We start from the raw sequence: 14,356 nt of genomic DNA, 5'->3' as shown, positions 1-14,356 counted from the left end.
TTTGACGATCGGAGTTTAACTCTTAGACGATCAATGGTCGGCACAAACGCTTAAAGGCAGAATGTAAGAAAACTATCCCAATTTAACTCTGACCGTCTGACGTCAACACACTATTTAAACGAAGCGAGGAGAAAACCATGAATCGTTTTCGACGCAAAATGTTATCATTGAAAACTTTCTCTTTTTTTCCTATGAAATACCTGTCACAAAGTATCACATATAGTATAAGAATCTCTTACCGCCCATGCTGAATAGATTTTCTTCATACGCCTAAAGAAGGCTTCTTTGTCTAGTTTTAAAGACATTTTGGTGCACTACAACTCGGTTTGCTGATGGCACCGAAGAGGCCGGAAACAGTGTATGGCGGGAGAGATTGGTCAAACAAAAACTAGAATTTCTCATTTACATTGAACTGGAAAGACCCAATGGAAGAACGCTGGTAAGCTAGAGTCGTATTGAACTTCCCTCTTAGATTATCGTCATTTTGCTCTTTAAATTTCTTTCTGACATTGAAACCTTTGGCACATTGAATATTATTATTTTTTAAAATCTTATTACCTAAATATTCCCGAATATAAGAGGATTGCTAATATAAAACATGATAGTGGCGGTGAGCGACAGCAGTGGTGGTGGTGGTGGAGTGTGTGTATGTGTGTGCGTGTGTATGTGTGTGTGTGTGTGTGTGAGAGAGAGAGAGAGAGAGAGAGAGAGAGAGAGAGAGAGAGAGAGAGAGATTACGTTTGCTTAATGGTTCTGGTATATTCCTTTGTTTAGACATTGATGTCAAACATGGCCGTCTGTGTGGCTGTCATCGCCAAAGAGGTCTGTGACTTTTTATGTGAAAATATTGGCTCAATGATAGCAACATCGTATTTTTGTTTTTGGTTTCACTGTATCGAATAACACATGAATGTATACTCTACATGAGAAATATGTATGCAAAGGATATGCGGACAGCCTGCTGTATAACTAATGTCGTCTGCTGTTGCCAGTGTTGGTTGTGTTTTTGGCTCACGTAAGTGTAGCCTATGCGATGATAAACTTTGTCTGTCTGTGCGTGCGTGTGTGTGTGATAGAAACTTTAACATTTCCGAGTCTATGGATTACGTCAGTCTCGGTCAAAAGTGTTTGACGTGTGTGATAGAAACTATTTGAAGACGTCACATTATGACGTAAGAGGGTTAGACGTCACGCAAAGGAATTACTGAAAGTCTCGGTCATTGTTATTGTGAGCGGGCCGAGACTACTTGGCAGATCCAGGGTCTCGCTTTCTTGCACAGTTTCACCTATGCTTACTGTGTGTGTGTGTGTGTGTGTGTGTATGTGTGACGGAGTGATTGAGTTTGTGTTACTGTTTGTCGATTTCTTACGTGAGCCTTGAAGGCTTCGCCTCTTGTTGCTTTTCATGTACATGTTCTCCAGACCTTATTCAAAAAATAGTTCTTTTATAACCATCGCGGAATAGGCAGAGTTTTTGATTTGATATTTTATTTTATTTCTTTTTGTTTTTCAGAACTATCCTCTGTTCATCAAAACCACGCCAACTGATAACGAACTTCAGTTTTATTACACTGTTCACACCTCTCTTGACGTAGTGGAAGAGAAAATCAGTTCTGTTGGAAAAAATGCCAACGACCTCCGAGAACTCTATCTTGGTCTTCTGTATCCAACTGAGGACTACAAAGTGTATCCTTTTGCGTGACTTTTTGGTGCCATATTTTTCATGACATAATTGTGTATGCACATCAAAATGGTCAAGTGTTGAACAAAGGGTGTGATGATAATTAGTAGTAACTTTATTAAACACTGTTAGTATCTCGACTGCTAAATATTTATTTATTTATTCTTTTAATTTACTTATATTTATAAGTATATTGTCTTACAAAATGATACGCAAAGGGGTTGGATACTTGGCTGGATGGTCGGAGTAAATCAGCAATCAGCTAGGTTGTATACATACAGTCCCCTGTTTCTGAAACGCAAGATTTGGCAAGTGGGGCGAGGAAGTAGCGTTGCTTGGGGATTTCTTGCCGCGAGGAGCGCTAGGATTTGACAAGAGTAGAGGACTATGCCTTGGAGGTGCTTGCTACATTTAGGCCTATCCTGGAGTACGCCTCGTCAGTATGGGACCCGCACACCCAGAAGAACATCGACAAGCTGGAGGCCGTCCAGAGACGAGCTGCCCGATTCGTCTGCAACCGCTACCACAACACGTCAAGTGTCAGCCGGATGCTGGACTCCCTTGGGTGGCAGTCTCTGGAGGAGCGCAGGAAGCTTGCCCGCCTATCGATGCTCTACAAGATCACGAACAGCATCGTCCACTGTCCGGGCATCAAGTCGAAGCTGGCCCCCTTACCACCACGCCAGCGAAGAGGCCATTGCCAGCAGTTCGGCCTCATCACCTGCCGCACTCAGTATCGGAGTGCCGCTTTTCTACCCAGCACAGTGAAGGACTGGAACTCTCTACCAGCAGCTGTCGTCGAGGCCCGCACTGTCGACACCTTTGTGTCGCGCGCCTCGTACTAAACCAGCAGCCACTGTGACTCATGTCCCCTCCCCCCCATACTCCCCAACCTGTGAATTTTAATGGACTTTTGGATGCTGGAAACGCTGCTTTATTGGACTTGCGCAACATCCCATCAAGTGCCGAAATAATCACTACTGTTGATTGTGGGCAGTAATGGAAAGACAAGACAAGACATGAGAAAAATGACAACTGTGCTGCTGCCAATCTGATTGGCTGCTCATGGCGGTTTACTGACCAGTGCAGATGACCTTTTCGGTATTACCCAATTTTGTTTTAATTCTTGCGTGGCTAGCCATCAAATGGTTTAATATACATTCTCTTACATAGCGAGAAGGTATAGCCACAAGTAGTTCTTGCCTGTGAGAAACAGGCTTCTGTATTGCTCATTTTATTTATTTATTTTTTTAAATGGGGGGATCGTAGCCAAAAAGGGTTGTTGGACAAAATCTTTATTGAATTTAGTAAAACTAATATCCGGAAACATTCCTTTTCTAACAGAGTTGCACCATCATGGAACACACTGTCTGATGTTGTTAAATTAAAATGCACAAACTATTAACATTTTCAAAAATCTGCTGGACATACAAAAACTTATGACTGAGGCACTTTATGTGTACGATAATTGATATTGAGTAAATATGACTTTGAGCATGTTAATATGATTGACCTGCAACAAATTTGATATTGAGATGGGACGCGAAAAAAGCTGTGAGGCTTATGGATACCAATCCAGTCCCTAACCACTACTACTACTACTACTACTACTACTACTACAATAACTGCCATTTTGAGGTAGTGTCAGAAAAAGGTACAAAAGTGGGTTTTTTAGATAAGAAATATGCAGCTTTGTTTTTCTTTACTTCACCTTCCAAAGTGAAGTAAAGACAAATAAAGCTGTTCTGATTTAATTAATGTATGTGCCTTATATGTCAAGAACATACGATGTGACAGAAAGCAGGCATTTCAAAGTGCTGGTGTACAACCTTTCAGGGAAAGAGCAGAATTTAAATTGTTGGTCTTCTATTCTGTGTTTAACTTGTTTATGGCTCTTATTTTCAATGGTACCAGGAAATTGATGCTGCAGTAACTCTATCTCACTGCGGTTGGATTTCTGTATGCTTCTTTCCTTTTGTTATATATGCTGACTGTGAACTAATGCAGGTGACTGAAGATTGTTGAATTCATGCACAGTAGCTGTTGTCCTTGACTGGTTTCAGTTATGGCTATGTGACGAACACCAAAGTAAAATTTGTTGTTGTTGTGGAGTCTTCCAACACGTCGCTCAGAGACAATGAAATCAGGACGGTACGAGTATAAATAATCTCTTTATTGCCTGTTCCATAGTCCAACTTGTTTGATGATTTAAGGATTTTTTAAATATAGTTTTTATGGTTTTCTGTACTAATGAATCTGCAAATGACCTATTAGAAGGGGGGGTTAAAGGGCACATCGAAAGTACCTAAACTACTCACAAAAAGTCAAGGAACACTTTTTATATTGCGCAATGCACCAAAACCAGTCAAGACACAATGATGATCGTTCGCACATATTTAATTTCATTATTCGACAGTTTGAATACAAAACAATCAAAGCGATGAATGGACAAATCCATTTTTGGCAAATTTTTAAACACAGCGGGGATCATTTTCAAAAATCACCAAATTTTCAAAGTTCATTCGACTGTGTGAAAATCACGAAAACAAAGTCAATAATGAGTGCTGCCTCCACGATTTGCCAGGCATTCAGTGCAGCGATGTCTCATGGACTCGACAAGCCTCCTCAGGTTAGCCTGGGGTGCAGCCTGCCACTCTGCTTGAAGGAATCCCCAGAGCTGTTGCAGGTTTTGTGGTGGAGGGTGGTTGTCGTGCACTCGGCGCTCCAGTGCATCCCAAAAGTTCTCAATAGGGTTCAGATCCGGACTACAGGATGGCCAGTCCATCCTGACAACCCCTGCTTGCTGGAGAAAGGCGTTTACCAGCGGAGCACGGTGCGGCGTGGCGTTGTCATCCATGTAAACGGAGTGGGCTCCAATCTGCTGTAATGTGGGTACAGCAAAACGGCGAAGGATCTCGTCCCTGTAGCGCTGGGCGTTCAGTCTGCCTTGGATGAGGTAGAGGGGGGTTCTGTGATGGGCAGAGATCCCACCCCATACCATGATGGAACCCCCACCATGGGCAGTCACCTGCTGAATGCAGTCATCGTTGTAGCGCTCCCCCTGTCGCCTCCACACGCGCACACGGCCTTCGTTGTGCTCCAGGCTGTACCTTGACTCATCAGTGAAGAGTACCACAGCCCACTGCTGACGTGTCCAGCCAATGTGACGCCTGGACCAAACTCTGCGAGCTTTCTTGTGGACGAGGGTCAGCTTGGGGAGCTTGGATGGACGACGGGCGTGGTACTGGGCAGCATGCAGGCAGTTGCGAACAGTCTGTGTGCTGACGTTGGTGTTGGTAGCAGCCCGTAATTGCCTTCTGATATGGTTTGCAGTGGAAGTTCGCACTGTCTGGGCCTGTCTTGTGATGAAACGATCTTCTCTTGCTGTGGTCTTCTTTCGTCTGCCTGGGCGAGGCCTGTCTTGAACTAGTCCAGTGGCCTGGAAGCGCTGTCGCAGTCTTGTGATGACGGAGGGGGACACCAGAAGCCTTCTGGCAATCTCCCGTACGCCAACACCGTCTTGGAACCACCCTATGGCTCTTCCTCTGTCCAGCAGGCTTAACTTCTGTCGTCCAACCATCGTGATGTTGTGCCCTGGTCCGCCCAGGCCCTGGCTTTTATTGAGTAACCAGTGACCAGTGTTCACAGTCAAAGCATCAAGCTTCCACGTGCAGTGCATCATTTTGTCAAAAACACGCTATAGAAAAAATGGTGAGTCAGCATAAAACGGTAACATTTTCCAACTTTTCACCAATTTTCAACGCTCAGCCACCGACTCCCGAGTAGCACGTGCAGCACACCAAGCCTGTACAACAAAGGCAGGAGTCCACTCTGTGCGTGTGTGTAAGATCAGCGTTGTAGCTTGCAAAGTTTTGACAATAGCATCGATTTGCAAAAACACATGAAAATGAAGGGTGTTCCCTAACTTTTTGTGAGTAGTTTATCACTGCGCCAACCTATGCACAGTTTAGGCCAAAAAGAAAAATATGTCTGTTTCCGGTAACATCGCCGAAAAAAATAGGGTCGGTTGGTCGGTGTTTTATTTTTTTTATATAAAACCTTTTTCTTACGTTTTGTTAACGTCTTTTTACGTGTTTTTTTTTATTTTTTAAACGCTTCCTTAGTTTACTTACAATTATTTAACACATGTTTTTGACCTAGATAAATTGAAACTAAATAAAGTATACTTGACTTCATTATTCATATTTTAATTTTTTTTATATTTGTTTACAAAAAGCGAAAAAAACCTTTAGGGTCGTCGCTTAAAAATAGGGTCGGTCGGGTCACCGGAAACGGACATATTTTTCTTTTTGGCCTTACAGGAAGGGTGGCCTGCCCCTGGACCCCCTTACCTTGGAGCTTCTCTACTTCAACTATGTCCCATCAGAATTTATATAACTGGATAATAGTTCACCCTTCCATAGCGAGCATCTGTTTATTACAACCCTTTTTGGTCGGTCCCTTGTCTGGTTTGTATAGACAAGTTTGACTATATGAAATTGCCATCCCTTCACAAGGCCCCCCCAAAAAATAGGTGTGGTTACGGTAACATAGCCCCCAAAAATAGGGTAGGTAGGTAGGCAATCATTTTTTTTTCTTTTACTTTTTTTTCTAATGTGTACAAATTAAACCTACTTGACAGGGAAATAAGTGTGCGACTCGGGCGCTTTCGCTTTCATTGCGTTTTTTGCACTCGTTTTTTTTTTTTTGCTCTTTTATCCCAAGAGTCATTGGATAAGTTCTATTCTTTTTTTTATTTTTTTTTTTACAGACACATTGATTCAGATTGAAGAAGTCACTATATGTTTCTCATGTGAGGTACAAAGTACATGTAGTACTTTTTTCTGTGACAATGTCTAAATAGATTTGTGTGTTTTTCAGATGTTTAAAAGGTTACATGGGGCATATGTGGACATGCTGTCTAACCCATTCTACAATCCAGGAGAAAATATTGTGTCCAGGTAAGTGAATCTGGTTGAACAGTGATGGCAGGTGATGTTGAAAAGTTGTGCATTGAGTTCATTGGGTAGATGAAGTTTAATATAAGCACTTTGTTTTCGGGTGTTTTTTTGTTTAATTTTATAGTTTTTACAGTGCCATTAAGATCTATTGATGACGTCATATCCGGCATTCAATCACATATTCTTACCTCAACTCACATAAATGGCATTAACTTCAGTTCATTGCTAAGATATTGAAGTAGTACTCGACCCTGGTAAGGGGGGAAGTAACTCCCTAAGAAAAACAATCCGTAGTCAAGGACGGGAGTCACCTCCCCTACCGGTAACCCGCACATGCGCGGACCTGCTACCGGCCTTCATTCCACCCACTTCAACACTACTGCACAGACGTGTTGTTGTACTCCGGCATATTTTTTGCCTTGGCCTTCGTGGAAGGCCATTTGACCCTGGTTTTTGCGTTGCTATCTTTAGGTAAGATCGTTTCAATCTCTTCGCTGCTTTCGTTCGAGTATTTTCGTTCGTTTGAGTATTTTCGCTGTTGTAATTCATCTCCACGTGCGCGTGTTCGATATTGCAAATGGCGGACAAAAACTCAAAAAGCAAGGGCAAACTTGTTTCCCTACTCTCTTCACCGGGAAAAGAGAAGGATAAAGACAAGCCCAAGTCTAAATCAAAGGCGCGTGCCTCTGTGTCTTCTTCACAGCCTACTTCTTTAATTCTGGTCACTGACCCGGCGACTAAGAAGACAGAACGGGTGTCGCTCAACTCTACGTCACCGTCACCGGTTTTCCCTACGCGGGAACGTTCTACTTCTCCTCTCTCGCGCTCGCAGACGCCACGGTCTAGCGAGTCCGTGTCGCGGGAAGAAATTCTGGCTATGTTTGCAACTCTGAAACATGATCTAGTTGCCTTGCATTCGGCTGAAAGGCCTGTCGCTCCCCTCCCGCCTGGCGTGGGGGGGGTGGCTTCTCTTTCTAGGCTGCGGCCGTCCGCGACGATCACGTCGGCTGATCTCGGGCCGGATTTTTCTGGTTCGGTCGCGGATTCCCCTGCCTTTTCAGGGGGGTTCGCGTCCTTAGCGCCGCCCGGTTCCAGCGCTTCGGCGTTGGGCGGCGTTTGTGGGAGTCCCCATCTTTTTGGGGGCTCACACTTGCCTGCGGGCCCGGGTTACGCTCTGGCGTCGCCGGGTTCGCAGACGGCTCCTCCCCGGCAGTACACCGTCCATCACGTGGCGGGTGCGCTAGGGAGCGGCGTAGCGCGCCAGCCTGCCCCCCTGGGATCAGTTTCGGCTGTCCCGGCCTCTGGGGGGCAGGCAGCAGCGTCTTGTTTGCCCAGCTCTGGCCTACAAGATTCTGTCGGCGGTCATCGACCTGTAGCTCTTGGTTCGGCTGCCGCCGTTCCTGGTTGGAGTTCGCAGGGGGTAGGCTCCTCTGGTTGCCCCTCGGGGCTTCCGGTCGGGCCTGCCCGCGGATTGTCGTCCTCGACTTCCGGTTGTGCTGTGGCAGGCACTTCCGGTGGAGGACAGCGGGCTAGTGGTTCCGGTGGCAGTGTCCCTGCTATCCCGTCCCTGGTTACGCATCGACTTCCGGCCCCGACTTCCGGTTCCGCCGCGGCGGTTCCGGTTGTCGGCGGTGCTGTTGGTGGACAGTTTGCGGCGCTTCCGTCTATTGTTCAACCGACTCTAGCCACTTCCGCTTCCGTGGACGGGTGGGTTTCCGGTTTGCCGGACCCTCCTTCTGATGGAGATCAGGAAGGTTTTGGAGAGGAACAGGAAGGGGATGAGGATTGCTCTGAATCTGCTACCCCCTTACGGATTCCCAATAAACTGGGCCCTACTCTGGAGTTGGCTGCGGAGATAACCTCACGGTATTTCCCTGAGGGTGTCTCCGCCGATTCTACTGTGGTCGCACCCCCTCCTTCTGCTTTGGCAGATTTTGCGGGCGCGGGGGACACGAAGGTGAAGTTCCGGTTCATGGAATCTCCTTCCGTCCCTTTTGTGATGGCTCAGGTGTTGGCGGACGCTAACACACCCTACCCTCTCCTGGCTGCTCATGGGGAAGCCCCCCCGTCTGCTCAGCCTTGGTTAGCCTCGGCTCAGGCAGGCGGCGGCCTCCCAGCTAATTCAAGAAGATCGCGGCTGCCTAGCAGGCCACATTCTCTTCTCTCCTCGTTTTCACTGCCCACAGCTCCACTTCCGGTGACTCCGGAACTGGCTCGCTTACGGCAGGACGGTTATAGCCGAGATAGGACTGCCGTGTGTACGGAACAGAGTCTACTCGGGCTGGAGGAGAGCGGGCGTTCTTCCCTCGAACTGACCTCTTTAGCGGAAACGCTCATCCGGTCTCTCACGAGAGCCATCGCTTCGTCCATCGAACCTTTTAGGTTCCGTGACGATGCCATTGAGGCTGACGCTGCCATGCTCTTGGCGGCCCTCGCGAAGGTCACTGACAGTCAGATGACTCTTGCTGCTCGGCTCTACTCTCAGGTTGTGTTTTGGAGGCGCGAGGCTTTTCTTAACGGCTCACGCCTGACGGATAAGGCCACCATAGACTCTTTGAGAGTCTCTCCCTTCTCAGAGGGTGCGTTGCTGGGATCACGCTCTTTGGATGCCCTCCGGCAGCAAACGGAGGAGGCTCGTGACCATCATGTGGTGCAACTGACGGAACTCGCTCTTAAGCAGCACGGTAACAAACCACGGAGTTCTGCACCAGCTGCAGGCAAGTCCTCGGGGCAGAAGTCGTCTCAGGCAGGTAGGGGTGGTTCACGTTCCCGCCCTTACCAGCGTAAACCTTCCTTTGGGAAGCGGGGGTCTGGGCGCAAGCCCAACCCCCAATGAGACCCCCCCGATCCAGTCACCCCCCCAGCCTCTACCCTTTTGGTAGCAGGCGGCCTCTCCCGGGCCCTTCCAGCTTGGCTGTCTCGGACAAGCAGCCTATGGATCATGGGGGTGATTCGATCGGGGTTCCGCCTTCCTTGGCAGGAAGGCAAGGCCCCTTTGTCCAGAGCGCCGGCCAACTTCCGGTTTCCGGCCAGCCCCGACGCTCGGGAGGCAATTCAGGCAGAAATCCTTCTCTTGCTGCAGAAGCAGGCTATAGAGGAGGTTCTCGACCACTCCTCCTTGGGTTTTTACGGAAGAATCTTCGTTGTCCCCAAGGCTTCCGGGGGGTGGCGGCCAGTCTTGGACCTCTCTCCACTGAACCGCTTTTTGCGCAAAATTCGGTTCACCATGGAAACGCCGGCGACCGTCAGGGAGGCGCTTCGCCCGGGCGACTGGGTGACGTCCGTCGACCTGACGGACGCCTACTTCCACATCCTCATGCACGAGGCGGACCGGAAGTGGTTGCGTTTTCTGTGGGGGGACCGAATCTTCCAGTTTCGGGCCCTACCCTTCGGGCTGTCACTTGCTCCCTGGGCGTTCACCATGGTGGTGCGCCAGCTTTGTGCCCTTGTTCGGCAGCACGGGGTTCGGCTCAGGGCATACTTGGACGACTGGCTGATCCTTCATCAGCGGGAAGCGCTATGCCTTCAGCATACCCAGTTTGTCCTTGCCCAGGCTCAGGATCTCGGCTTCCAAGTCAACCACACCAAGTCCGAGTTGACTCCGTCGCAGACCTTTACTTACCTCGGCATGGTTTTCGATTCACGGGAGTGGACAGTTCGTCCCACTCAACGCCGGGTGGACAAACTGCAAGCTCTCCTGTCTTCCCTTTTAGGGCTTCAGTCAGCTCCAGCCCGGACGCTTGCGTCTGTACAGGGCCAGATGGAGTCCATGTCGTCCCTTATTCCGCTAGGCAGATCCCACAAGCGCCCGTTTCAGGCGGCTCTCAGTTCAGTCTGGAATCCGACTTCACAAGGCTGGGACGTTTTGGTTCCTCTCGGGGTCTGGTTTCAGCAGACCACGCTTCAGTGGATGAACACCCCTTGGCTTCTGCAGGGAGTGCCCATAGCGCTTCCTCCTCCCTCCACGCATCTCTTTTCGGACGCGTCTCAGAAGGGTTGGGGGGCTCATGTAGACACACACACGACGTCCGGTCGGTGGTCACAAGAGCAGCGGCTTTGGCACATCAATCGCCTCGAGCTCGAGGCGGTCTTTCTGGGGCTTCAGCATTTTCTCTCCGCCCTCCAGGGCACCCATGTGTTGATTCATACCGACAACACGACAGTCGCTGCCTACCTCAACAAACAGGGCGGTTCCCGATCTCAACTGTTGTCCAGCCGAGCATGCGAGATCCTTTCTTGGTGCGCTCGCCATCAGATTCTGGTCTCGGCTCGCTACCTGCCCGGCTGCCTGAACGTCCTGGCCGACGCCCTCAGCCGGTCCTCTCAGATCCTCCACACAGAGTGGACCATCACGCATCAGGCGCTCCTCCGCCTTTGGGCGCAGGTAGAGCGACCGATGGTCGACCTCTTCGCCACGAGGTTTTCGCGTCGCCTTCCGATCTTTGTTTCCCCGTTTCCGGACCCGGAAGCGTGGAAGATCGACGCGATGACGATAAGCTGGACAGGGCTAGTGGCTTACGCCTTCCCTCCCACTCCACTCATCGGAAGGGTCCTGCGAAAAGCCGACTTAGAGCGGCCTCGTCTTCTTCTCGTGGCACCGCGCTGGCCCAGTCAGCATTGGTTCCCGGACCTCCTGCGGCTCGCCAGCGGCCCGCCAATTCCGCTCAGCCTTCGGCGAGGGGAGCTTCTACAGCCCAGGACGGGCATTCTTCACGATCGCCCCGAGTTCCTGGATCTTCACGCCTGGCGACTGTTCGGCGATCACTGAAGCGCTCAGGCGCCTCAGACCTTACTCTGGACTTAGTCCAGAAGGCTCACAGGCGTTCCACCTCCTCCGTTTATTCGTCGCACTGGCTGGCTTGGACTCGATGGTGTGCGGCCAACAATGTTGTCCCGGTTGCCCCGCGATCAATGCAGGTCGCAAACCACTTGGCATGGCTCTCCGCTCAGGGACGCGCCGCGTCCACTTTGCGCGTTCGCCGCTCAGCCATCTCAGTTACTCTTAAGCAACTTGGTCGCTCCATCTCCCTCGGGGGAGTCATCGCGAGTGTGCTAAAGGGCGCGGCCCTCAGTTCTGCAACGGAGAGAACTTCTGTCCCGGCTTGGGACGTTCTGCTAGTACTCGAATTTCTCCGTTCTAGTGCTTTCGAACCTTTACAAGACGCTAGTCTTTCTGACCTTACGCGCAAAACTCTCATGCTCATACTGCTCGCTTCCGCGCGAAGGGGCAGCGAGATCCACGGCCTCTCAGGTTTAGACCGTGATATCACTTTTGAAAGAGACGGCTCGGTTTCACTGCGTTTCCGTCCCGATTTTCTCGCCAAAAATCAAAAACCGGACCAACTTTCACCGATCATTTCCATTCGGCCTCTTCGGGACATTTTAGCCCCCGGCGATCCGGATCTTTCTAACTGTCCGGTACGTGCGCTTAAGGCTTACTTGTTGCGTACCGCTCCGATTCGAGCATCAGCTCAGAAGTTGTTGTTTATTTCGATTAATACAGCCCGAAATAAAGACATTGCAAAAACCACGCTTACCAGATGGTCTTCCACACTTATAAGGCATGCCTATCAGTGGTGGCAGACACAAGGGGGGGGGCAGTCAGTCCTTCCTCTTCGATCACCTCGGACTCACGAGGCTCGAGCGTGGGCAACTTCCTTAGCTGTCCTCAAGTCTGGTAGGATGTCAGACGTCCTCAAAGCTGCATACTGGACGTCTCAAGATGTCTTCCTCAGCTACTACCTCCGGGACATTGCCAGCACTCACCCGGACGGTACCAACTGCCTCCCAGCCATGGTTGCCGCAGGCCAGATACTTCCAAGAGTTTAATGTGAGTATCCCACCGCCTTTATGTGCAATCTGCCATTTATGTGAGTTGAGGTAAGAATATGTGATTGAATCGAAAATTTCAAAACTAAATTTTCATTTAATTAATATACTTACTCAACTCACATCGTTTATACCCTCCCATCCATCCCCGCTAACATTATATGTGTTACAGGTGTGTGTTTCCGTGGGGGAATGAAGGCCGGTAGCAGGTCCGCGCATGTGCGGGTTACCGGTAGGGGAGGTGACTCCCGTCCTTGACTACGGATTGTTTTTCTTAGGGAGTTACTTCCCCCCTTACCAGGGTCGAGTACTACTTCAATATCTTAGCAATGAACTGAAGTTAATGCCATTTATGTGAGTTGAGTAAGTATATTAATTAAATGAAAATTTAGTTTTGAAATTTTCGATTTTGTAAAAGTTGAGGCGGCACTGTCACACCCTCATTTTTCAATCAAATTGATCGAAATTTTGGCCAAGCAATCTTCGACGAAGGTCGGACTTTGGGATTGCATTTCAGCTTGGAGGCTTAAAAATTAGTGGATGACTTTGGTCATTAAAAATCTGAAAATTGTAATTAAAATTATTTTTTTATAAAACGATCCAAAGTTACGTTTATCGTATTCTTCATCATTTTCTGATTCCAAAAACATATAAATATGTTATATTCGGATTAAAAACAAGCCCTGGAAATTAAAAATATGAAAATTATTATTAAAATTAAATTTCCGAAATCGATTTAAAAACAATTTCATCTTATTCCTTGTTTGTTCCTGATTCCAAAAACATATAGATATGATATGTTTGGATTAAAAACACATTCAGAGAGTTAAAAAGAATAGAGATATAGAAAAGCGTGTTATCCTCCTCAGCGCAACCGCGAATGCGCTTTTCTGGATTGTTAATTTAACTGCCTTTGCCACGAGCGGTGGACAGACGATGCTACGAGTGTACGGTCTTGCGAAAAAAATGCAATGCGTTCAGTTTCATTCTGTGAGTTCGACTGAGCTTGACTAAATGTTGTATTTTCGCCTTACGCGACTTGTTTTGTTCTTGCAGAAAGTTTGAGAATGTTGTGATGGGCATGATGAAGCAAGATTGAAGGATTGGAGTTGCTGTCTGCACTGAAAAATCATTATTGAAAGACCCATCAAAGACTCAACATTCCAGTGATTGTTTAGTGTGGAGAATCACATTCGCAGCATAACAAACATTGCATGAGTTGAAAAAATTGACCAGAATCATTTAGTTCATGAAAACTTGAAAAAAAGAAACTGCCATGTAGTACTTAGTTAATGGTCTGTACCACATCACATGGTATTGGTTTGTTGAAACCGCTCTTGTTGGTTTTTATTTATAAGGCATATGTAGTGTTGCATGATACTATTCCAGCAGGACCTCTAACATTTTGAATGGTTTACTTCATCCGTGATATATGTTGATAATTGAGTGCATGAGTAGCTTTAGTGAGATTGTATACTATACAGTGTGTATGTAACATGAAAGTGCCTGTGAATCTACAATTAGGTATGCATGCATGTCTGGGCAAGTCTGGGAGTATGTGAAGTAAAAAGAGATGGACGGAAAGAAAGATACCGTTGTACCCGAGATGCCGATTGAATGCATGTAGATTCACTTGTAAGTTGTGTCCAACATCTTGAGTACTGAGTAAATGTTTCAATTTTGTATATTTGTACATTGCTGAATGAAACGTTTTTCTGTGAGTAAATCATTAAAATTAAGTGCAATAAACTTACTGTTAGTGGTACTTATTATGTGTTGGTGCACTGCAGACATTTTGCCTGTTTTCCTTCTATGCTGTGTTAGTGCGATGGCCTCAAGATGTGGCATGCACATTTGAATAAAAACATTTAACACACTTGCAGGG

At 47.8% G+C, this 14,356-nt stretch overlaps 2 protein-coding genes across 2 annotated transcripts in view; one reads left to right on the top strand and one right to left on the bottom strand.

Annotated features, from left to right (window-relative positions):
- Nucleotides 1–393, bottom strand: part of LOC138961487 (FACT complex subunit SPT16-like) — a 43,522-nt gene extending 43,129 nt beyond the window's left edge. Inside the window, exon 1 of the mRNA XM_070333142.1 lies at nucleotides 240–393. Within this exon, the coding sequence (XP_070189243.1) occupies nucleotides 240–305 (66 nt within the window). The 5' untranslated portion in view covers nucleotides 306–393. The remainder of the gene's footprint in view (nucleotides 1–239) is intronic.
- Nucleotides 394–778: 385 nt separating this feature from the next.
- On the top strand, nucleotides 779–14,349 carry LOC138961600 (trafficking protein particle complex subunit 2-like protein). The gene is made up of 5 exons (XM_070333268.1): nucleotides 779–822; nucleotides 1,514–1,686; nucleotides 3,745–3,832; nucleotides 6,563–6,642; nucleotides 13,528–14,349. The coding sequence occupies exons 1-5, from the start codon at nucleotides 781–783 to the stop codon at nucleotides 13,568–13,570; spliced, it is 426 nt and encodes a 141-aa protein (XP_070189369.1). The 5' UTR covers nucleotides 779–780; the 3' UTR covers nucleotides 13,571–14,349.
- The last annotated feature ends 7 nt before the right edge of the window (nucleotides 14,350–14,356 follow it).

Source organism: Littorina saxatilis, linkage group LG1, assembly GCF_037325665.1.
Source record: "Littorina saxatilis isolate snail1 linkage group LG1, US_GU_Lsax_2.0, whole genome shotgun sequence".
In the NCBI taxonomy this organism is placed as follows: domain Eukaryota; kingdom Metazoa; phylum Mollusca; class Gastropoda; order Littorinimorpha; family Littorinidae; genus Littorina; species Littorina saxatilis.
This window is presented reverse-complemented; position numbering and strand designations above follow the sequence as displayed.